The 20,548-nt window shown below is 50.8% G+C and overlaps 5 protein-coding genes across 6 annotated transcripts; 1 reads left to right on the forward strand and 4 right to left on the reverse strand.

Annotated features, from left to right (window-relative positions):
* Nucleotides 1-28: 28 nt before the first annotated feature.
* TrAFT101_009204 (uncharacterized protein) lies at nucleotides 29-2,439 on the reverse strand. Of its 2 annotated transcripts, XM_066128573.1 has the most exons (5): nucleotides 1,774-2,439; nucleotides 1,193-1,710; nucleotides 796-1,117; nucleotides 583-725; nucleotides 29-494 (listed from the first exon to the last, which is right to left on the reverse strand). In XM_066128573.1, exons 1-5 carry the CDS (start codon nucleotides 2,282-2,284, stop codon nucleotides 306-308), a joined length of 1,683 nt encoding a protein of 560 aa, XP_065984692.1. In that variant the 5' UTR covers nucleotides 2,285-2,439; the 3' UTR covers nucleotides 29-305. The 2 variants fall into 2 exon arrangements, with proteins under 2 accessions (XP_065984692.1, XP_065984693.1); XM_066128572.1 differs by having other exon boundaries at nucleotides 29-725.
* Nucleotides 2,440-3,058: 619 nt separating this feature from the next.
* Nucleotides 3,059-4,403, reverse strand: TrAFT101_009205 (uncharacterized protein). Its single transcript, XM_024908983.2, has 5 exons — nucleotides 4,210-4,403; nucleotides 3,867-4,091; nucleotides 3,724-3,781; nucleotides 3,453-3,620; nucleotides 3,059-3,387 (listed from the first exon to the last, which is right to left on the reverse strand). Exons 1-5 carry the CDS (start codon nucleotides 4,303-4,305, stop codon nucleotides 3,176-3,178), a joined length of 759 nt encoding a protein of 252 aa, XP_024755627.1. The 5' UTR covers nucleotides 4,306-4,403; the 3' UTR covers nucleotides 3,059-3,175.
* Nucleotides 4,404-5,842: 1,439 nt separating this feature from the next.
* Nucleotides 5,843-7,705, reverse strand: TrAFT101_009206 (uncharacterized protein; the record flags this gene model as incomplete). The annotated part of the gene is made up of 1 exon (XM_066128574.1): nucleotides 5,843-7,705. One exon carries the CDS (start codon nucleotides 7,703-7,705, stop codon nucleotides 5,843-5,845), a length of 1,863 nt encoding a protein of 620 aa, XP_065984694.1.
* Nucleotides 7,706-8,763: 1,058 nt separating this feature from the next.
* Nucleotides 8,764-9,009, forward strand: TrAFT101_009207 (uncharacterized protein; the record flags this gene model as incomplete). The annotated part of the gene is made up of 1 exon (XM_066128575.1): nucleotides 8,764-9,009. The coding sequence occupies one exon, from the start codon at nucleotides 8,764-8,766 to the stop codon at nucleotides 9,007-9,009; it is 246 nt and encodes an 81-aa protein (XP_065984695.1).
* A 7,903-nt stretch (nucleotides 9,010-16,912) lies between these two features.
* On the reverse strand, nucleotides 16,913-19,554 carry TrAFT101_009208 (uncharacterized protein). The gene is made up of 4 exons (XM_066128576.1): nucleotides 19,071-19,554; nucleotides 18,312-19,016; nucleotides 18,178-18,238; nucleotides 16,913-18,100 (listed from the first exon to the last, which is right to left on the reverse strand). Exons 2-4 carry the CDS (start codon nucleotides 18,441-18,443, stop codon nucleotides 17,106-17,108), a joined length of 1,188 nt encoding a protein of 395 aa, XP_065984696.1. The 5' UTR covers nucleotides 18,444-19,016; nucleotides 19,071-19,554; the 3' UTR covers nucleotides 16,913-17,105.
* Nucleotides 19,555-20,548: the final 994 nt, after the last annotated feature.

Below are 20,548 nucleotides of genomic sequence, written 5' to 3' on the forward strand. Positions count from 1 at the left end.
AACAATCAGACACAGTTAAAACCATAGTGTGTAACTTCAATTGATACTTGGCTCTTTAGTAGTACGCAGTACCTCACTCCTGTAAAGCTGCTACTCAACTTGTGTAATGGAACAATTCAGCAGGCCAAATATTTGGTATTCTGGAAAAAGTGAAATTCAAGATGATTGACGACATATGAAGCACCTAAAACTATCATGATGCCACATTACTTCAACTACACTCTATATAACAAGGCATCCTATGGCAAAGCGGGCCTCATAATGTCGCACATGGCCGATTTATCTCATCGATTCCAGGACCTTGGTTAACCATGAGTCTTTCGCAAGTTGGCTGGGTTCGCAATAAACGCGGCAGCCACTCCAATGGCAGCCACCAGAGTGGTTGCAACAAAAGCAAGCCTCAGTCCATCATAGTATACTAATCGAGCGCTTAGCTGGATATCAGGCGGAAGCGTGCGCAAGGCTTCCACCGAGTGTCGAATCTCATCAATAATCTAGACAAAAAGAAATGCTGCGTCAGTTGTCATTTACCTCACCACTTAGAAAAAAATATTGAAATCGACATAAAGAAAAGGGTCGTACTCTCCATTTATCTGGTACCTCGCTCAAGACCTGTGGTAAGCGTACACTGAGCGTGTTTTGAACAATAGCCGACGTGACGGACACTCCCCAGACGGTTCCGAGGGATCGAACGAGATAGGTAGTCGAAGCGGATACGGCATGATCTGCAAACAAATGTTAATCAAGATCTACTATCAAACAGTATTGGGCTAGACCACATGTATAAGGACATACCTGAATGAGCGTGGGATGCAATCGATATAAACAAAATCGCCGGATACACCATTCCTGTGCCCAAGTGAGAAGGAAATATATACCAGACATACTTCCATGACGCATCTGAAAAGGCCCACGACGAGACCATAGCTTGGCCAACCGTCATAAGTACAAGTCCCGTTCGCATAAGTGGAATCAGCTTTCCCCACCGAGACATGACTGTGCCTGAGATCAAGCCTCCCAAGGGCATGGCCAACGAAGGCAGAGACAGACGAACGCCCGCTTTGGTAGCCGAATCTTGAAGGACGGCCTGGAAGAAGAGCGGAAGCATGAAGAGATACTGCCCAGCAGCTGTTAGTTGAACAAACTTGACAAACTTTCATAACTGATACTTTGTGGGAGGATTAAAACGAACCCCATACATGGACATGCCCGCGCAAAGGTTGGCGACTTGCGTGGCAATCGGCATTGTTCCCTGCAGCATCCTCAGCGGTATGATTGGCATGGCCGTCGTGTTGCCCTCGACACGAACGAAGACGGCAAACAGCACAACGCTAATCGCCAGCGCTCCGATAACCCAGGGACTGCTCCAGGGCAGTTCATTCCCGCCGAGGCTCAGCCCAAGCAGCTGCGTCGAGACAGCAGTGACGAGCAGCAGGGCGCCCGAGAAATCGACTCTCTTCCACAGAGCGCCAAATCCACCTTCGGCGGCGATCCCCTGGTGCTGGTTCTTGAGCACGAAATACCCGGCGATGAAGGCAAAGACCGAAAAGGGCACCTGCAAGAGGAAGCACCAGCGCCAACCGATGTAGTCGGCAATGGTGCCGCCAAAGGAGGCTCCGCAGATGGCTCCGAAGCCAACAACGCCGTTTTGCATGGCTTGATACATGCCGCGCTTGCGAAAGGGAATCATGTCCGAGTTGATGATGGTGGCTAAGGCCGTAAAAGTCAGTACAAGTAAATGTAAAAAGTAACCAGAGAAACAGTTAAACACACCCATCGTCATCAGTCCCGCCCCGCCAACGCCAGTAATGGCCCGCATACAATTCAACGTAAAGACGGTGCTCGCCACGCCGCAGCCGAGACATCCCAGCGCAAAGACCACCGTCGACACGAAGAAGCACGCCCGCCGGCCAAAGATGTCAGACACCCGGCCGTAGAGCGGCTGAAAAGCCGTGGCGGTGACGAGGTACGACGTGGTCAGCCAGGAGGCGCTGTTGGCGGCGTCGAACTCGGAGCTGATGACGGCGTACGTGGCCGCGGTGATTGTGCCGTCGAAGCCGTAGAGGAAGACGTTTGTCATGATGGCGAGCTGGATGGGGATGAAGCCCAGGGGAGGGGACCAGGCTTGGGACGCATCGTCGCTGTCGTCGGGCGTGGTGAGGAGAGGCGTGTCTTCTCGGGAGATTGGGGAGGATTGGCGCTCGACGTCGATTGAGGAGGACTCTGGCAGATTTATGGCCGGCGGCGATATAGGCGGCGGCGTGGCTGGTGCTGTTGAGGGCATGGTGATGTGAAACTACTGCTTACGAGAGAGTTGAAGTCTGAGTTACGGGTCGCTGAAACTGAAGATAAAGGCGGCTTTGCTTCTTTTAACCAACACGACGAAACCTGAACAATTCAATCCCACAATTGCGCAAAACACATTCCCATGTAAGACGGTTCGAAAGCCTCTAATTTTTTTTATATCATTTTTTTTTTCCGGTTCTTCTCCCCCAAATCACGCACCAGGGATCTTCCCTGCCGCCTCTACAAATCCACTCACCCACACCAAAAGCGGGAATTGCACCATCGCCTTGTGCGTCTTTCGTGATGCGCCAAACTCGGAAAAGAAATACTACCCTGGGCTTTAATGCAGGGGGGTTGTTACTCATTTTTTTTTTTTTCATTTAATTGAATGAATGAGAATTCTAAATAAATCATTGGCTGGAAGCCAAAAAAATTGAAAATGAATATTAGACGAGAATATAACTTACACACGTTGTGTGGGGAGAGGGGCGATTTCTTTGGTTGGGGAAGACCGGCGAGTGAGTAAGAGCCGATGAGCCGCTGGTTCGGATGTCGTCTTGCTGCTGTTGAGCACGCAATTAGCAAGCATGTCGATCTGGATGATGGTTATTAGTCACACGCTTGACTTTGTCATATTTTCATACGATTTCACAGCAAAGGAGCAAATTGTCTCACATGACTAACTACTAGGCGTAGGTAGAACTATCACCACTACTTGCTCAATCTCTTACGGCATGAGCTCTGTTATAGGACCTCACTCAACTCGCAACGAAGAAGATAAAACTTCAATTTTCATTTCTCGTATTAGCGGTATATTCATCGCCACTAATAACACATTCATTCTCAGCGTCACGCAAAAAATGCCACACACATACACAAACGCTCTCTCTCATTTCTTCGCATCATCCTTCATGCCCTGCTGAATCCACTCCCTCGTCTTCGCCGCCATCTCATCCATCTGCTCAGACGTCAACTTCGCCGTCTCAAGCGCCGTGTGCTTGTCAGGCACATTGCGACCCTTTTCGAAGCCCGGCCGCTGGAGAAGCGTGTTGAGCCACTTTTCGACGTGCGGGAACTCGTCCAGCGAGACGCCAGCATAGGCTGAAGAAGTGTATTAGTTCAAAACTTTCAAAAAATAAAAATTAAAGATACTACGTAGATCTTACCGTGAGCGGCAACCCATCCCCAGGCGGCAACATCAGCAATGGTCACGCGGTCGCCGACGAGGTAGCCCGAAGTGGACTTTGCGAGCTGTGCTTCCATGACGGAGTAGAGACGACGGGTCTCGTTGACGTAGCGGTTGATGCCGTATGGGATCTTCTCAGGTGCATATCCTACCAAGCGTGTTCAGTACTGAATTGCCCTTCTCCCTCAAGTCGGGATCATATGGAGAGAGAGAGAAAAGACATAAGGAAGAAAAAAAAAGGGGAAGCGTACTGTTGAAATGGTTTGCCTGTCCCTGCATAGGACCCAAGCCACCCATCTGCCAGTGAAGCTATTTTGCACAGAGTCAGCCAAACACAATATCTACTTCCACCACTAAAGCGGGGAGAAGAGAGAGGGGGAATGATTCTCCTCACCCAGCTGTTCACCTCCCACGTCTCCTTGGAGTCCCTGGGATACGAAACCTTGTGGTCCTTGTCATAGCGGTCCACGAGATACTGCAGGATGGCGCCGCTCTCAAAGACACGAATGTCGGATCCGTCAGTCCACTTGTCTGTGATGGCGGGAATGCGACCATTGGGGTTGATCTCAAGGAACCAAGGCTCCTTTTGCTCATTGGTGCTCATAGTAATTTTATGGACCTACAATAAAAAGAAGAAGAGAAAGGCAAGTTATTAGCTTTACACAACAACGTAGGACTTGTCATCTAATACGCGTATATGATTTTTTGAGGATATTGAAATGGCAATGGAGATTCACCTTGTACTCTAGGCCAAGCTCCTCCAGCAGGATGGAAACCTTGATGCCATTGGGCGTGCCCGCCGTGTAGAGCGTGATATCAGTCGGGATACCCATCTTGGTGGATAACTATTTTTTTTTGTCTTGATTGCGATGTACGAGTTGCAGCTGCTTAGTACCGCACCGATTTAGATACGTACTATGTCGATGTATAGGTGTATATATACCTATGGCAAAGACGTCAATATGAATAATGTTGAGCTGCTTAGAAATCCTGCCACTATTTCAAATACAGCTTCCCCACTTTGACAAAGCGGAGATGATGGGCCAAGCTGTGACATGCCTGCACTTTAAAGGAAGTGCAGCGGAGACCAGCCTCGGGTGCCAATATAGGGCGCCTCTAGTTGAACCGCTGTTAGTTTATTAAGCGCTGTGCTGCGGAGAAGGAGTTAAAAAAAGGGAACAAGACTGGCCTCTAACCCATCATCTCGTTCGACTCTCGAATGGTATAGTAAACTGTGATGAGAAAGTTAATTCAACGTCATAAGTGACCAAAAAGCATTCGACTAACCAGGCCTCTCACTTCATAAGCTGTGGAATTTGTTCCAATTCACTGAAATTCTTCATATCACCATCACATCCATCCAAAAGGTAAGGAAAACTAGTATTCGGCTTCAATTCTTATGTTCATATTCATATTCATATCCTGCCTTATAGTCGCAGATAGCTAGCTACATATTTGTCTTTATCTCGAATAAGTTTCCAATGCGAAAGAGAGAAAAGGAAAGTAGGAAAAGAAAAGGAAAGAAAAAACAAATCCCTGATCAGGTAAAATGGCGTAAAGCAACATCCGTCCAAAAAAAAAAAAAAGTTCATCAAAGTCATCTCGCGTTCCGGCGCGCGCTGTCATATCACGGCTCTATCCAATAAATAAACAAGTAAATGCTTCGTGGTTTCCATCTTTCAGCCGTTGTTCTGTTCAATCTCTGTCGTCCAACAAATTCATGCCCATGTTCTAAAGAAGAGAAGAAAAAAAAGAGCGAATGGTATCCTTGGGCTTGTCATACTGATGTAGTTCCTCCAGAAAAAAAAAACGCCAGGTGGCACATTTCAAAGGACTGGGCCCCTGTATCATGTGCGCATGCAAAAACAAACAAATTCTCCTCAAGCCAAGGTACATTGAGTGAAGGCTTCACTTTCAGTGTCCTCGAATAAGTAATCTCAACAATCATGAGAGATATAAGAAAGAGGGAATAATACTGCCACCGTCCAATATACACGCTCAGAAATAATAAGAAAAGGTGGGGGAAAGCCATCATCCCGTATCGTGGACGCAACACCAGTGCAGTCCTCATTGTGGTTAAATCGTAAAATAGGTCATCTCATCTCGTCGTGTAGGTCAAAACCAAGACTGAATCGGAAAAGGAAATAAGCGAAAGAAATGTCGAGATAAAGAAAGAGAAAAGGAGATTCCAAAAAAAGACAGCATATGCGAACAGTTCTGTTAATGAGACTCAAAGGGGTACCAAAGCTCCCGTGGAGGATTTTTATTTTCAGTGAAATATCGCCGAGTTAAGACCAGGGCCAGGTCATAAATAGGGAGACACAGTAGAAAGAATATGAAATGGAATATAAGAATGGAAGCCAGGTGCCGTCAAGCGTACGTAGAATATTCTTCGCGCGACTTGGGGGTTTGATAGTGGGTGTAATGCGCATCCTCGTACGAGTAGTTCTTGTTGGTCTTGACCTTGGAAAATTGCGCGGATCCGGCCGAAGTAGAGTAGCCGCTTTCACGGGTTGGCATGGAAGGTCGGCCGTCACTGTGGCCAGCAGCGTAATAGGCATATCGATCCTGCTCAGGCTCTGCGCGACGGCTATACGATGGCTGTCGGCCACTCTCGTATCCAGCGTATCGAGAGGTTTCTGTATAACCTTGGTCCATGGATTGATCTCTCCTGCCGGCACGGTTTCTGCGATCTCTTGCCTGGTGATAGTCATCTGAATCATCCTCTTCGTTGATTTGCGCGGTATAGCGTGAACGATTCCGTCCGCGAACTTCGAATCCTTCTCCATAATTGTAGGTTTTAGAACGAGTGATGGGCACAGCTCTCGCATAGCTGCTTGGGTCAGCCGGCATGGTGTTTGTCCTCGACAAATGAGGGGGGGAGCCAGACATTGTCGGATGGGATGTGTGGCGTGGGGAGCCCATGGGACCAGAGTCAGCGACGGGTTCTCGCGATGACTTTCTGTATTTGGCACGATTGCTTTCCGTCGAGCCACGGCGAGGTCGCGCCGCCGCCGATGAACGACGAGCGTCATCTTCCTCGGGGACGGGGAAAGGAGACGTTTGGTTGGGAGCAGGTGGGGGAGTTGGGACAGCGGGAGGCTGGTTCATGTGGTGGCTGTAAGTCACAGACCGCTTAGGACCACTAAGATTGCCCTCCTTGGCCCGAGTCATATTAATGTAAGAGGCAGCATCTTGCAACTTGGCGTGGGTATCCTCCCAGGACGAAGACGGCTCTGCAGCGACTGGCGCAGCTCGCACAGGCTCATACTTGCTTGTAACGTAGTCAGGATAAGACTGGACAAGGGGAGGAGACACTATGGGAATAGCGTCACGGTGATCTCGGTCTCGCTGCTTGTCATCGTACTTTTTGCTCGCCTTCTTCTTGTCGGATTTAGGGATGGGAATGTTATCGTCGCTAAAGTCATCGTAAGCAGTTGCCGACTTTGCGTGCTTCTTCTTGTCGTCCTTCTTCTCCTTGGTCTTCTTTTCTCGGCGAGCGTCTTTGGCATCCCTCTCAGCGCGGCGAGCGGCCTCTTCCTTGTCGGCTTTCCTTCTGCGCTCGCGCTCTTTGCTATCCTTGTCGCGCTCACGTTCGCGCTCCCTTTCGCGTTCACGTTCACGTTCTCGTTCACGTTCTCTTTCTCGTTCTCGTTCTCGCTCTCTCTCTCGTTCCCTTTCCCTTTCTCTTTCCCGCTCGCGTTCCCGTTCTCTCTCGCTATCCCGCTTTGAGCGGCTATCCACGTAGGTAGTATCCCCTCTCCTTGTGCGCGAAGAGCTAGTCTGGTATACCCGATGGCTGTAGGGCAGATCATCTTCGTAGGATCGCGATTGCGCATATGATTTTGAGGCTGAGGGGGGGACGCCAGGGGCCGCCTTGTAGGACGAGGCGCGATGCGGGTCGGCAGTTCGAACTTCAAAGGTGCTAAATCTGGTCTTGGAGGCTGATCGCGGCGGGGTCGAAACGGCAGTCTTGCGCAGCTGCTCTCTCAATTCGGCCAATCTGATCTGGTCGTCGTACTTTTTCCGCTCCTCTTCGTCGGTCAGCAGCTCATATGCCTGCTGGACCTTTTGGAACTCTTCCTGTTTCTGTGCCTTGAGCGTCGGGTCCTGCACCTTGTCGGGATGACACTTCAAGACAAGCTTGCGATAGGCCGTGCGAATGTCCTTTTCCTGAGCATCCTTGGCAACACCGAGAACCTTGTAATGATCCGGAAGGGACGAGGAGCTCATGGTGGGTGGTACTGAAGGGGATGACGGGAGTGCCTTGCAGCAGTAAGAGGCTGTGTCAAAGGTCTAAGCTATAGAAGCGTCCTGAGGGCAGCTTGCATCGAGTCCACAGCGACGGGGAGTGAGAAGCTGCGACAAATGCTTGAATTGGTCTCTCAGTCCAAGAGCGCGCAGTCAAGAGAAAAAAGGGGGCACTGCGGTCAGAGATGGCCTGAGGATGAGGGGGGCAATTTATGAGTAAGTAGGTAGCAGTAAAAGTTGTACTAGTATAGTAACAAGTACGAGTAGCAAAAGCTGTATGCAGGCGGGAGGCGAATAACAAAAACCCAGCTGCCTGCAATGGAATGCCAGCCGCCGCTGATTTGGCTGAAAAAGGAATGACAGCCTTCCGGGCAATACGCAGAAAAGGTCGGAAGCAAAGGGAAGGGAAATCAGACAACCGGCGACAGGGCAGAGCCAGAGGCAAAAAAGAGGCGGGCTGGACAGATGCAACGAAGCACACGCAAGGCTTGCGGGAGAATCAAGATGGAGGCTCGCCGTCCCCTTTTGGCTTGTTTGGGGGGAGAGGGATCGCTGGTACCTTGGGCCTTGTACCTGAGGTCGTGAGGTCACGGGCCCGGACGGCGGCTGCACGAGGTGATTCGGCAGAAACGGGCCAGGGCTAGAGGGTGCTAGCCGTGCTAGAGGCGCTGGCGCTGGCAACAGGGACAAGGCACAGGACAGGCACTAATAGCGGAGCGCAGCACACGAGGGGCGCCGGCCTAGGCAGGATCCGTCGCTGCTAGAGGCGTAGCGCAGCGAACGCTCACGTACCTCGTAGAGGGTGGTGGGGGAGGCGAGTCGCGGATGGGTTGAGCGGGTGGGCTGCGGATGGTGAGATTTGGTCGGTCGAGTCGCTGTGCGTGTCGACGAGGGGTGGCCTCTTAGCCTCTGCGCCGGGCGGGTGGCGGGAGGCGTGGCGGGTTAAAAGCTCTCCTGGGACGGCGAGCAAACGTGGCTGAGGCTTGACGTTGACGACGACGACGGCAATGACAATGGCAATGGCAATGGTTAGCTAAGCGATGACAGCGACACGAGCCGTCGGCATTCAGCAGTCTCGGCACCCGTCTTCGCCCGTCCTCGTCCAAGCGCCTTTTTCTCTCTCTCGCAGCGTTGCCGGCGTCCTCGGTTCGGAGAAGGCGACAGAAGAATATGGAGGCGGTGGGATTGGTCAGAGCCCGGCGCTGGAGCTGGAGCGAATCGGAAGGGGGACAGTGAATGCGTCAGCCAGACAGGCTGGGAGGACAGCGCTGGGCTGGAGCGCGTGACAAACCCAAAGCAGGGCAGCGCAGAGCACCCGGATGAGCAAGCGGTGCGTGAGTGAGCGAGCGAGTGTGAGTGAGTAAATAGGTGAGTTAAGTGAGTGTAAGCGAGCGAGTGTAGGTATGTATGTGATTGTTTGTCGATGAGACTCTCTGCGCTCTCCTCTCCTTGCGTTTATAATCGATCTCAAAGCAGCAGCCGCCGAATGAGTGCACGTACAGTATGGATGAAATCAGACAAAGATTAGGTGATGACTCCAGGGCTTTATTATGCAGCTCACACAGGCACACAGTAGAATGTACCTGTAAGCAGCAATCGGCGTTACAAACTGCTTAGAAGTGAAGCCAGGGGGAGGAACTGGGTGAGAGAAAAGGACGCGAGGGGTACCAGGTCGCAGGTGCGCAGATATCGGCTGACGTCTGGTACCATCCGAGTAGCAGCGGCGGGATGGGTGTTTCGCTTTAATAGACGAGCAAAGAATCCGATGACGATGCCGATGACGACCGACAATTGAGCAATCAATGACTTATTGCTTCACTCTCCTCAGATCTAACAAACGGACAGAACGACAAGATGAGTCAATTGCTGGGCAGGGCTGGTGTAATTAACTGGGTATTCCTCAGCGATTCCAGCGTGGCTGGTGCAAGGCAGATGCTGAGTCGCTGCAGCGTGTGCTGGAGTGGCGAGGCCTGCTTCTCGCATTCAGGCGCTTATAGGAGCCGCGTGTTAAATGCGGAGATGGATCTCAAGCGCCAGAACGGTCGATCAATTACTGCCAAGGCAAAATACACGCAAAATACCGAATGGTATACTAATGAGAATGCGGCAATCAAGGAGGCAGCGTAATTGTACATGTAGAAGCGCATGGGACTCGCTGTGTCAGGCAGTCGATCTCTGGAGACGCACAGGCGGTGTAGGTCGAGGCCGCAACAAGGGAGCTAGCGATGGCTTGGACGTGCAAGGAGTGCTGGACAGTAGGTAGTGTGCGTATTGTATCAATAATAGTGAGTCGTATTCAGAGCGCAGAAGGAGAGTGAGTATACAGTCGTAGTATGGTGCTGTGACAAGCTGCTATTGGGCGTAGCGACGAATTCTCGTCCCAGTCAGCGGAGCTTGGATCCTTGGAAACCCTCCCCACAATCAGCTATCGGTGGGAGAAGGACTAGAAAGAAAGCAATTGATTAGGAATAGCGAGAGGGAGCCAAAGAACAAGCATGGAAGACGCAGATGGAGCAGAGTCAGATTGTGGAGATTGATAGAAGGACGAGATGCGAGGTGGTGCTGCTATCTTCCAAAACGAGAACGAGGTGTGTGTGTCTTATTGTCATGTAGCTGCTGCCCGCTTCCCGCGTGCAGGCCGCGAACAAGTTGGTTGGCATTCTCTTGCGAGCCCGGCGTGGAGGGTTCTTTATTATAAGTTTTACAGAGCATGTGTCTACAGAATGGCGCACCAGAGATACGCAAGCACGGTTCCAGATGCGGAATGGAATCATCTACATGTACTCCACGGCGCCTCGTGGTGGTGGCTCCCGCATCAAGGCAAGAGCCTCAGCGACAGCACAGCTGCTGGCAATGGCTCCAAGGCGCAAAGTAGCTCCAGGTATTCCCGTGTCTTGCCTCCTTATCGCTTTGGGCGCGGCACAAGCTGTCTATAAGCCCCGGCGAGCATCAGCAGCTCCTGAGAGCCTGTCGCCTCCAGTCACGAGAAAGGGTCGACTCCATCGCTCGTCGCACGCTCTGCCACTCGGCTACCTGCCCTTGCCTTGGTTCAGCGTCCTTCGCTGGACAGCAATCACATCCCATGAGCGTCTCCCTCCCCGGATGCCCCGAGCCTCCGTGACCTGCGTCTGCGCTCGCCAATGGCGTGGCAGCTCGACGCCCTCTCAAAGACTCCAGGCTTGATCCTTTGCCTCTCTTGGGTAGGCCGCTTTCGCCAGACAGCAGCTTGTACATATGCGAGGCACAGTCTCCAAGATGCATCCGCGCTGCCGGCCGCGGTAGACCGGGGTCCTACAGGAACAAGCACGCCAAAGGAGCGAGCGAGCTGCTCCCGACTGCGGGGAGGCCATCAAGGGGACCATAGAGGGGCATATACTACATGTATGTAATAGCGAGTAAAGCAAAACAGGCTGAAGAAAGGCGAAACGCAAACAATGGACTTGGCCCCTCCTGTCGCCCAGAGCGACCATCTACAGATGTCAACAGACTGACCCGCAACGAAGTTTCGCTCTTTGGATCCCCCCCGCTTTGGAAGAGACCCAGCATGGGCCATTGCTTGTACATACATACGAGACGGCAGAGCGCTGTCTGCATGTTGGACCTGAAGAGAGCAGAGAAGCTGCAGGATTACCGATATACGGAGCAAAGGCCACCGCACGAACACGGAGGACATACCTGATCCTTACATGCTCGTAAGCTCCTTGCTTCAGAGGCATGTGAGGACGCATGTACTCCATACATGGACCTGTATGTGCGACGCGGCAGAGCAATGTTGTCCGCATCACGAGCCTCCACGGGGTATACAGGTATCTCAAGCTCAGACAAAGATGGCCCGGTATATCTACTTGCATTTGATGTCCTGCCCCGCCATGACAGCAGTCGCTACAAGGTATTGATACCAGTGCCGCCCCAGGGGTATCCATCCAGATGCATACTGTATCGCATCGCATCACATACTGATATCGCATATCGCCGACGGAGAGCTTGACTGCACTTTCTGGCCTACGACTTGCATGTGGCCGCGGGCTGCAATTCGCTGCGGCCAGAAAGCAACAAGCGTTGCTGCATGACACCATCTGGGGCTTTCTTTCTCTTTTCCACCATCAACCAACGGCCTATCACAAAGACAGACGCGCCTCACTCACCCCTCTCTCGTAGCCAATACATATGGGCCCCCCATGGGCCTCCCACACCCATTCAACTTCGATTCACCTCGCCATTCGATGTGGGAAGTGCCAGCGTGGAGCATTTAGTCGAGAAGGATGGAGGCCCTATGGCTTTGGTTGGCGGAAAAGGGGGAATCTACGCAGGCAACGTGCCTCCAACCACCGCTAGATCCAGGAACAGGTTGTCGTGTCGTCGCCTCAGGCGGGCCAGCGAGGCTATGGCAGCAAAAAGAGACGCATCCAAGCAAACGTGCGGCTTGGGCGGGCTTCCGCACCTCTTGGCGCGTGATTGGACAGGGCCCCGGGACCTGTCAGAAACCCCTCCTCCAATCCAGCTCTGAGCTTCCAAGACATTCCATTCGACGAAACGGCCACTGGCCCAACCAGGTGACGACGTGCGGCCCCAGTGAAACCCGCGTGGTGGACGAGCAGCCAAGCCACGCTCTCCTGACTGGACGGCTTGGGCCTGACACGAGTCGAGCCACTTGAGCTAAAGGGGAGAATTCCGTCACTCCTCCACAATAAGCTTCCCGTCGAGTCTACTGCTAGTTTGCTATAGTACAGTGTAGAGCAGCCAAGTATTGAGCTGAGCTGTAGGTCTGCGGGGAGGGAGAGGAGGGGCTTTTGCTGCCACTACCCGTACTGCGACAAGCACATACTTGGGTATAAGCAGGATACTACTACTAAATACTACCTAAGTAGGTACTCCCGCATCGCCGCTTCAAAGACCACTGCGCATAGCAAGCAGAAGGATGAACGACGAAGCCCCGTCAGGATCCAAAGATGGACCGTTGGCGGGTAGCTTGTAAGCAGAAGCGGGCAACACCAGCGGACGCAACAAGACAATGGAGCTGAACGTGACCTCGAGCAAGCGCTGGGGTGATGAACTTGTCAGAACCGTGTTGGAGGCTTTTTTCCTGTAACAAAGAGCAAAACGGCAGCGGGTAACGGTACGGTGCGAGCGGGGCGTTTCCACATGGCGGCTTGGAGTGGCTTGGACAAAGGAAGAAGAGCAACAGCTTGTATGTAAATTCTTACTGACAAGCATATAGCGCCACTTACAATCAACTTACCTACCTATACATGAAGGGTATATACAAAGTATATGCAAAGAAGAAAATTCGATCGAGACTCCATAAGAATTCTAGACTCAACATCTAGAATGTCCCCAGCAACCATATGCATGACAGTGCAAAAAGAGAAAAGAAAAGAAAAAAAGTCGAGGGTCCAGAAATGCCCCATCTCGCAGAACAATGACGATAGATTGCAATGCTAGTAGTGTTCTATTGTATATAAGCGGATGATCCGCTGGCGGCCGTCTCTTAGCCCGTCGCTCGCGCTAAAAGCAATCCATCACAGAAGCTAAAGGATGGCGGTACTTGTGATGAGGGCTTTTATTGTGCTACGGCCCATGTAGCTTTTTCAATCCTCTTGGTCTTTTTTTAACATTGCTGCTATCGCGGCAAAAGAGATAGCTGAGACAGCGGGGTTTCTCTAAGCTCATGTGAGGATAAGAGGTTTTTTTTTTTTTTTAAGAACTTTACTTCCTCTTCAATGCAAGATGTTGAATGCCTAACTTGATTTAATGCCTCTATTGATAGACTAGCTTAGGTACCGCTGAATTGCTAAAGATTGATTTCGTGTTTGAGTCACAGAGACTAGACTCAATCGATGTCGGTGATGATCTTTGAGCTTTGCTTGTGCAAGGGTAGCTTGGGGGAGCTCTTTGTGCATACATCTGCTAGCCGCCGCAGCTATTGGCTCCCAGCCAAGCCGTGGCTCTCTTGATGGAGGAGGGGGAGAAGCTGTCAGTTGATCCCCCGCCAGACACGGGGAATTCTTGCTTGCCCGTCAAAAACAAGCTGCAAGCCATCAAGAATACGTCCCTCTCGTATTCACTGAGCATGGTCGGCGTCACCATCATCATACATTCTTGGTACAGTACAATTTAATTTATTTATTTATTTTAACTCCGTAGAGCAATGCAACATTAGATCAAGAATCAGGGCAGCTCTACAGATACATGTAGCTAGCTAGCTCCATGAGCCATTAAAACCAAACCAAAACAGAGAAGCACCGTCACATCATCACAGCGCGATAATGCGGCACCGCCATCTGACTTTTTGGGCTAAAATGAAGAGCGCAGAGTCCTGTGACTGGCCACGTGGAGAACGAGAGCCGGCTTTTGCCACAGTGGATGATTGAGAGAGAAGCGAATAATTAAGAAATAAAAAAAAGAGGAGCTGTTTATCTTTTTTGTTCTTGTCTCTACCCAAGGTATCTTTTTCCGGCGTGGCTTAGATGGAGTTGCGAGTTACTTACATAGCGGGAGAATTTCTGGGCCGTCCATCTGGTGACTTTTTTGTAAAAGCCGAAGCATACGTTTCTTTTTGCTTGCCGGGCGCTTGCTGCTGCCGTGTCATTGGCGCGTAATGGAAAAAAAAAAAGCACATGTGTACAAAAGAAAACGGGAGAGGGTGATTTACGGAGATGTCAAATCGTCTGATCATTGAACTACTAGCGTCAAGACGGTATGCGCCATTGTATGATTGTGTGATGTTACGCCAAACGGAGGATTCATTCTTTTTTTTTTTTTTTTGCCGTTAGGACTAAAAGAGGGAAAAAAAAAGGTTCCGTTGGAAAGCTGGGATATTTTGTTGATCGCATCACACGCCCATCCTTTTCGTGTCGTGACTAACATTGATTGTGTGTGTGTGTGTGTGTGCTCCGGCACTTTGCTGCATCATCTCAGGCTCGGGCGACGATTAACATCCCATCCAGGGGGAACAGGGACATCTAACTGTAGTCACGTTTCCCCAGGGCGAGCAGATCGAAGCAACAGCGATGACGGTCACCATTTTTTGCGCTCGTGATGGGCGGCGCTGTGGCTCAGCTTGTGCTTCTGCTTCTGCTTCTCTTTCTTTTTTCCTTGATTTCTTCTCCGATTGTTCCGCAGATCCGGCTTCTTGGAGGGGGAGGGGAGTCCACCGCTGCACACCATTTTTTTTTTCTCTCTCTCCACCATCTTTTCAAGGCAGACAAAGTAGGTACATGCGTTGCGTTACGCGCTGGCGTCAAGCCCGTGTAAGCTCTCTCTCTCTTCTATCCACGGCTTCGCGATGCGATGCGATTACTTTCGGCATGTAGGCGCGCCAAACGCGGGCATAACCCGTGCCGCAAACTTCGGTCCTTTGCAGAGTAGTATTCCGTTACCTACTACATACCCACCGTCAACATCCATTCATTCTTGTAGACTTTCAAAAGATCAATCCTCTACTGTGCATAGAGAGCAGGTATTTTCTTCACTTTGGCAACTGTGATAGGCCAAAAATCCAATCACCAGTCCCATTAGGCAATGCCCGAACAAAAAGGGAAAGCTACTAATACCCTCTAGCCGCAAGCTATCAAAATCTCATTCCCACCAGCTCCAGCCAATGGAAACAGACGCAGCAGGACCATTTTAGAAGGGGAACATGCCTCCATCCCCATCCAATGATTCTTCTCCAAAAGCGGCAACAAAAGCAGCCCGCGAATGGGAGCCGTGGCGGTGAGCACAAAAAACATGACCACGAGATTTGCCCAAATGGAAACTTGGCGATCTCCACACACACGCATACTACTACTACACGCACCTCTTTTTTTTTCTTTTTGCTGCGCGAACGCGAGACACGCTTATAGGTTCCTTTCTTTTTTTTTTTCAACGGGCTTCTGGCTTCGTGGGGCGTCGAAACGTGACACGTCTTTTTGGGGGTGGGTTTTTAGCGTCCACTGATACGTTCAAGCGAGCTCTTTTGCCTTTTATACTGGAAAGATGGATGTTTATTCGTTGAAATTATGGGCGGCTATGGTGCCGCTTCCAATGACCCTTCATGCCTACCCTACACTTTTTCTATTGAATCACAGGATTCACTAAACAAACAGCTACAACTACCTAGCATTAAAGTGAAAAAGGGCGTCTCTTAGCACCAGATCATCTGAGACCCAGCCTCACCATTTCCATCAAAACAAGGCGCGCGCAACACTAAAAGGAATACTACTATACCCAACTGTATACACGAAATCCTTCAAAGAGGCGCCGCCACAGCGCACCGCGTCTCTTCCAATCAGACACGCAAAAAAAGAACTCCCATCCCCAGCCTCCATATCACACACACACATCGCGCGCTTCATGTCTGCCTTGTAGCCTGGCTGTTTTTCCCAACTCCGCGAATCCCCTTGTTCGTGACTTGGCATTTAGGCAAGGGACCAAAAAGTAACCATGTCTGCGATCCTTCCTTTTGTAGTGCTCTCATGCATACGACGTACGGAGTGCATATTGTTCCGATGATCGGAAAGCATGTCATGTAGGGGAGACTTGTCTGAAACAAGAAGACCTTTCTTTTTTGGTGATTGATGGAGCTTGTATTATTTTACCCCAGGAAATTGTAAATCTTAATTGCAATTGGCTGCATATGGACATGGCATGTTTAACAACTGCCGGGACACCTTTTGCTACCCCTTGCAATCGTTGAACACGTACTTTCCCGCCCTCAACTTTGACAACCATCCCCCCCCCCTTCAAACTGGCCGTCTCTCTCTTTGTTGTCTCCCCAGTCTAGGCCATTAGTATTTAGTCTATTATGCAATGCGTGTGATAGGGCACCGTCACAACTGCTCTCGACAGGTACTAGACGCAGGGGGGCCCCCGAGATAAACGAACTAAAAAGTTGGAGGAGGGGGGACATATGCGTTGGCCCTGCGTCTTTGGGGGGCTACGACCCTTTCCGAGTAAGAAGGAAGAATGCGTTGGCCGAATCCTTATCGAATGCACACATAGCTTGGGAGCTTTGATAGCTTAGTGAGGCTTATCTAGGCATGTGCACCTGTTTCTTCGCTGGCATGAGGCTTCTTTGTGAACATACTCGGTGTACTACCTTCATGTTAGTAGGTATCGTGGCTTGTATGGTGTTGTACCACCAAGTAGACCAAAGTTCTCTCATGGAAGCTATCTCGGACATTTTTTTCAGCAAACAATTAAAGGATCTTATTATAGCTATCCAAGTTAAAATCAATGGCTCATGTACGTACAATGCATATATGCAAGCTATTACCCTAATCCCTTGCCTTGAAGATTTACCAGCTCTAGTCCTTTTCCTGTCCTTTGGATTGGAAAATAATTCGCTTACCATTTTCGAATCCAGTCTTTCCCACTTTCTTTTTTTATGGCCTTTGAATCGTCAAGCTTCGTTGTTGTCATCGTCCTCTTGCCACACGGGCAAAAGTAAGTCCACCACAATGGGTTTGCTGAACAGTTTGCCTTCGGTATGAGGATAGCTGCCCTGCATGATGGCCGCGTTCACAACACATGTCTCCTTGCGGCCGGTTCTCCCCGCCAATGCTTCATAATCACAGCCATCGGATTCCTCATCACCCCCATAGCCCACTACATGCTCGTTGCTGATGCTGTTGTCGCCACTGGAGCTATCACGACCGCCTTTCTCTTGGGCAGCAACGCTAGAGCCCTGCTGAGCTGAGATTTCCGAGAATGCCTCCGCGGACGCTGATGTCGTGTTGGCTGTTTGTTGGTCGTCCTCATAGCTCGGCCGACCCGGATGAGACCCGTCGTTTGCGAGGGCCGGCATCTTGCTCGTTTTGCCGGTGAGATCAACCAGGCTCATCTTGTTGTTACCCGCACCCGGGTCCTCCCAGCCGATGGAGACTCTCTCAGCGTAGGGCTTGTGCTTGTTCTTCAGGTCCCAGAGCACTCGCTCGGCCCCCCGCCCGTCGTGAATGTGGCCGCAGACAGCTAGCTTGGGTCTCACTCTCCAGAGCGCGTGTCGCAGGGCCTCGCAGCCGGCAGGTCGCCGACCCTCCGGTGTATCGCAGTGTGTACGTGGCGGCGTGTGTGTCACTACAATGTCTGTCTCGAGCGGGATGAGTTCCCACAGCGAGGTGAGATCCGTGGTGCTGTCCTCGAGGCTTTTTGGGGCCTCATAATAGAAAGCCCAAAGCCCGCTCCGAGGGGAGTATGGCGAGCCGAAGACGGTAAATTCCGTACGCGGCCCTGTGGATGACTTGAGACGGATAGTTGCTGAGTCGTGGCACAAATAGGTGATGGACGGCGATGAAGTCAGCAATTGGATACACTCAGCCGGATCCTGCTTGATCTTGTTATGGAAGCTGTCGCCATGGTGGAAGTAGAAGTCCTCATCCAGCGTGACATCGTGGTTCCCTGGAAATTGCAGGCTTCACCATCAGCACAGAACAGATCTGGTCATTCTCATTTCAGAACAGATGGCAGGCACTTACCGGCCACGACAATTTTGGCCTCAAAGTCAGCCTCTTCGAGCCATTTAACTGCTCTGGAGAGCTTCACGTCGTCACAATCGACTGGTTAGCTCGCTGCATAGAATCATGACGTCAAAGGCGCTGCAGTAACTTACCTCCGACTTGCTTCCCTTGTTGGTGAGATCTCCAGCATGGATCAAGATGTCGCCGGGCGGGAGTTTGACGGTGCAATTGTGAGTATCCGAGATGCAGACGATTCTCGTCTTCCGCAGCTTTCGGGTTGCCATGGCGATTGATTTCGGCGCCGTTTATCGCAATAGGTGCCCAAGTAAGAAGGGATAGATGAGTAATTGTCTGCTTTTCCAGGAAGAGAATGGCCAGCTAGAGTAGACGCGATGAGTTGCTATTATATATGTGTGTGGGAAATTATGCACCGTCTTCACAGGCACGTATTGATGCGTTCGATGCTGATACATGTACTTGCCTGCCACCTTGAGTACCACCAGTATCTAGCCGTGACGCGTGATTGGCCGACAGGGGTGCTGCTGTGCAACTCCATGTACACCGGTTCTCTCAACGTTTGGCTATTGTTTGCGTTGCGCTGCAATGCCATTTGGCGGTTTAGCTGATTGAGCCCTCAATTCGCGCAGTGCTGTCCAAATATAGATACGCAATTGGACTATGAGGTCATCATACACGCGTACCACCGTCCGTAGGCCTCTGGTAATTTCTCGTTTATGTAGGTAGGTTAGATTAAACCTCATGCTGTAATACTCCCACAGATGCAGTTTAGAAGAAGCATCTTGAATCTGTGATGTGATGTGATGAGCCCCAACAGGGTGTTTCCACCGTGCCGGGATCTATATGGTGTTAGCTTTTGAAATGCCCTGCAACTTCGCACCGTATATTCATACACAATTACATATGCAGGTTAGGATTGGAATCCTTGATAACGACGCCAGCCACGCCTCTGCACGGCTGTCACGCGGGTTTTCAGCTTTACAGCTTGAACTGCCTCTTGGGCTCGAATAGGTATTCATTGGCCGGCTTCTCATCCGCTGTGTGTAGGCCTTGTTGTTTGCTGAACTAGGTATATTCTCCACCGTGGCTGGACTGAATGCCTTCACAGCTCACCATTCCCAGAGGCAGAGAACCATTGTCCCCGGCATTCAGCTGAACTCTGGCTCCCTGCCGCAAGTCTGGCCTCGTACGGCGTTAACCGTGTAATTGATGCACTGACGTATGTAGTCATGAATTTCGGTGAGCTCGACGGTAGCACGGAGAGAGTGCAGGCAATATTATGCCGTAACTTGGCATTTGGTTTTGACAGTGAAGTTGCATGCTTTGCTAGATGCTAGAGTTGCAACGCACCAGCATTAGATTACATACAACTGCATGATGACGACGGCAGAGCATGTATAAGGGAGACGGCGGTTGAGCATTCATGTGCATGTACGGAGTACAGTATGTAGCCATGCGATGCTTACTAACGCTGCAAGGACGTGCATGTACATGTATTCGGATTGTGTCGTGCATCAACATGTATTCAGATTGTGTCGTGCATCAAGTGCTTTCCACGTTCTTGTTTTCCAGAGACAGACCGCTATTAATTAGCGTACTTGCCTCATGTATCGTTGCCTCACTTTTTTGTCTTCTTTTTTTTTTTTTTTTTTTTTTTTTTTTTTTTTTTTTTTTTTTTTCGCTAGCAGGCTGAAGGAGACAATGACGCATGCAGCGGCGGCTGCACAGGAGCTGTTACGCGCTCTCTGGGTGGTGTCATTCAATTTCTCTTATAGGTACTGGTGAGGCAGGGCTGATTCTATGCCACAGCTTCTTTCCCTTCCTTTGTCACAAATCTGACTCTGCAGTGCATTGGCTATATAAGGTACGTGGCGAAATGAGTAATTCGTATGGATTGTTTACACACATATGAGGGCATCGTGAGGGTCTTGAATAGAAGTCGAAAGCCTCACATGAAGCAGCACTTGCAACACTTGTGCAGGCACACGGGCAATGCCCCCTTTCTTCTCACCCCATTTATGAGCTGTCTTTGAGCTGCTCGCTACTGGCAGTGCTTGTACTTGTACGACTAGTCCCGACAGAATTTTCCCTCCGTAGCAGTATCCGATACCTCGCGACGGTCCCGTGCACGTACTCCGTGCCACGGCCCAGGTCGGTTGCGGGTGAGAGTTTGCAAGGATGGGGCCTTGTTGTCTGGGGCAATACGGAGTGCAGGCCCGGGAGCCACAGCAGGGCGCTTTGTCCCAGGCAGAGAGAAGAGCCCACTCATCTCATCCACGCAAACGCTGTGTTATACTTTGCAAGCCGCATCATGTGTTGGTGCTTGGCTGTGACGGCGTTTGGCAGCATGGCGATGTGACCTTGGTGGTGT

Source organism: Trichoderma asperellum, chromosome 5 (genome assembly GCF_020647865.1).
Source record: "Trichoderma asperellum chromosome 5, complete sequence".
In the NCBI taxonomy this organism is placed as follows: Eukaryota; Fungi; Ascomycota; class Sordariomycetes; order Hypocreales; family Hypocreaceae; genus Trichoderma; species Trichoderma asperellum.

Excerpts from the sequence above, each read along its gene's own strand:
- TrAFT101_009204 (XM_066128573.1), bottom strand. The coding sequence starts at position 2,284 with ATGCCCTCAACAGCACCAGCCACGCCGCCGCCTATATCGCCGCCGGCC. Across the intron at positions 1,711-1,773 it reads GGCGGGACTGATGACGATGG|CCACCATCATCAACTCGGAC; the intron begins GTGTGTTTAACT and ends TTACGGCCTTAG. Across the intron at positions 726-795 it reads TGCATCCCACGCTCATTCAG|ATCATGCCGTATCCGCTTCG; the intron begins GTATGTCCTTAT and ends ATTTGTTTGCAG.
- TrAFT101_009205 (XM_024908983.2), bottom strand. The coding sequence starts at position 4,305 with ATGGGTATCCCGACTGATATCACGCTCTACACGGCGGGCACGCCCAAT. Across the intron at positions 3,782-3,866 it reads CGTGGGAGGTGAACAGCTGG|CTTCACTGGCAGATGGGTGG; the intron begins GTGAGGAGAATC and ends TGTGCAAAATAG. Across the intron at positions 3,388-3,452 it reads GGGATGGGTTGCCGCTCACG|CCTATGCTGGCGTCTCGCTG; the intron begins GTAAGATCTACG and ends ACACTTCTTCAG.
- TrAFT101_009208 (XM_066128576.1), bottom strand. The coding sequence starts at position 18,443 with ATGGCAACCCGAAAGCTGCGGAAGACGAGAATCGTCTGCATCTCGGAT. Across the intron at positions 18,239-18,311 it reads ACAAGGGAAGCAAGTCGGAG|CTCTCCAGAGCAGTTAAATG; the intron begins GTAAGTTACTGC and ends GACGACGTGAAG. Across the intron at positions 18,101-18,177 it reads GGCCAAAATTGTCGTGGCCG|GGAACCACGATGTCACGCTG; the intron begins GTAAGTGCCTGC and ends TGCAATTTCCAG.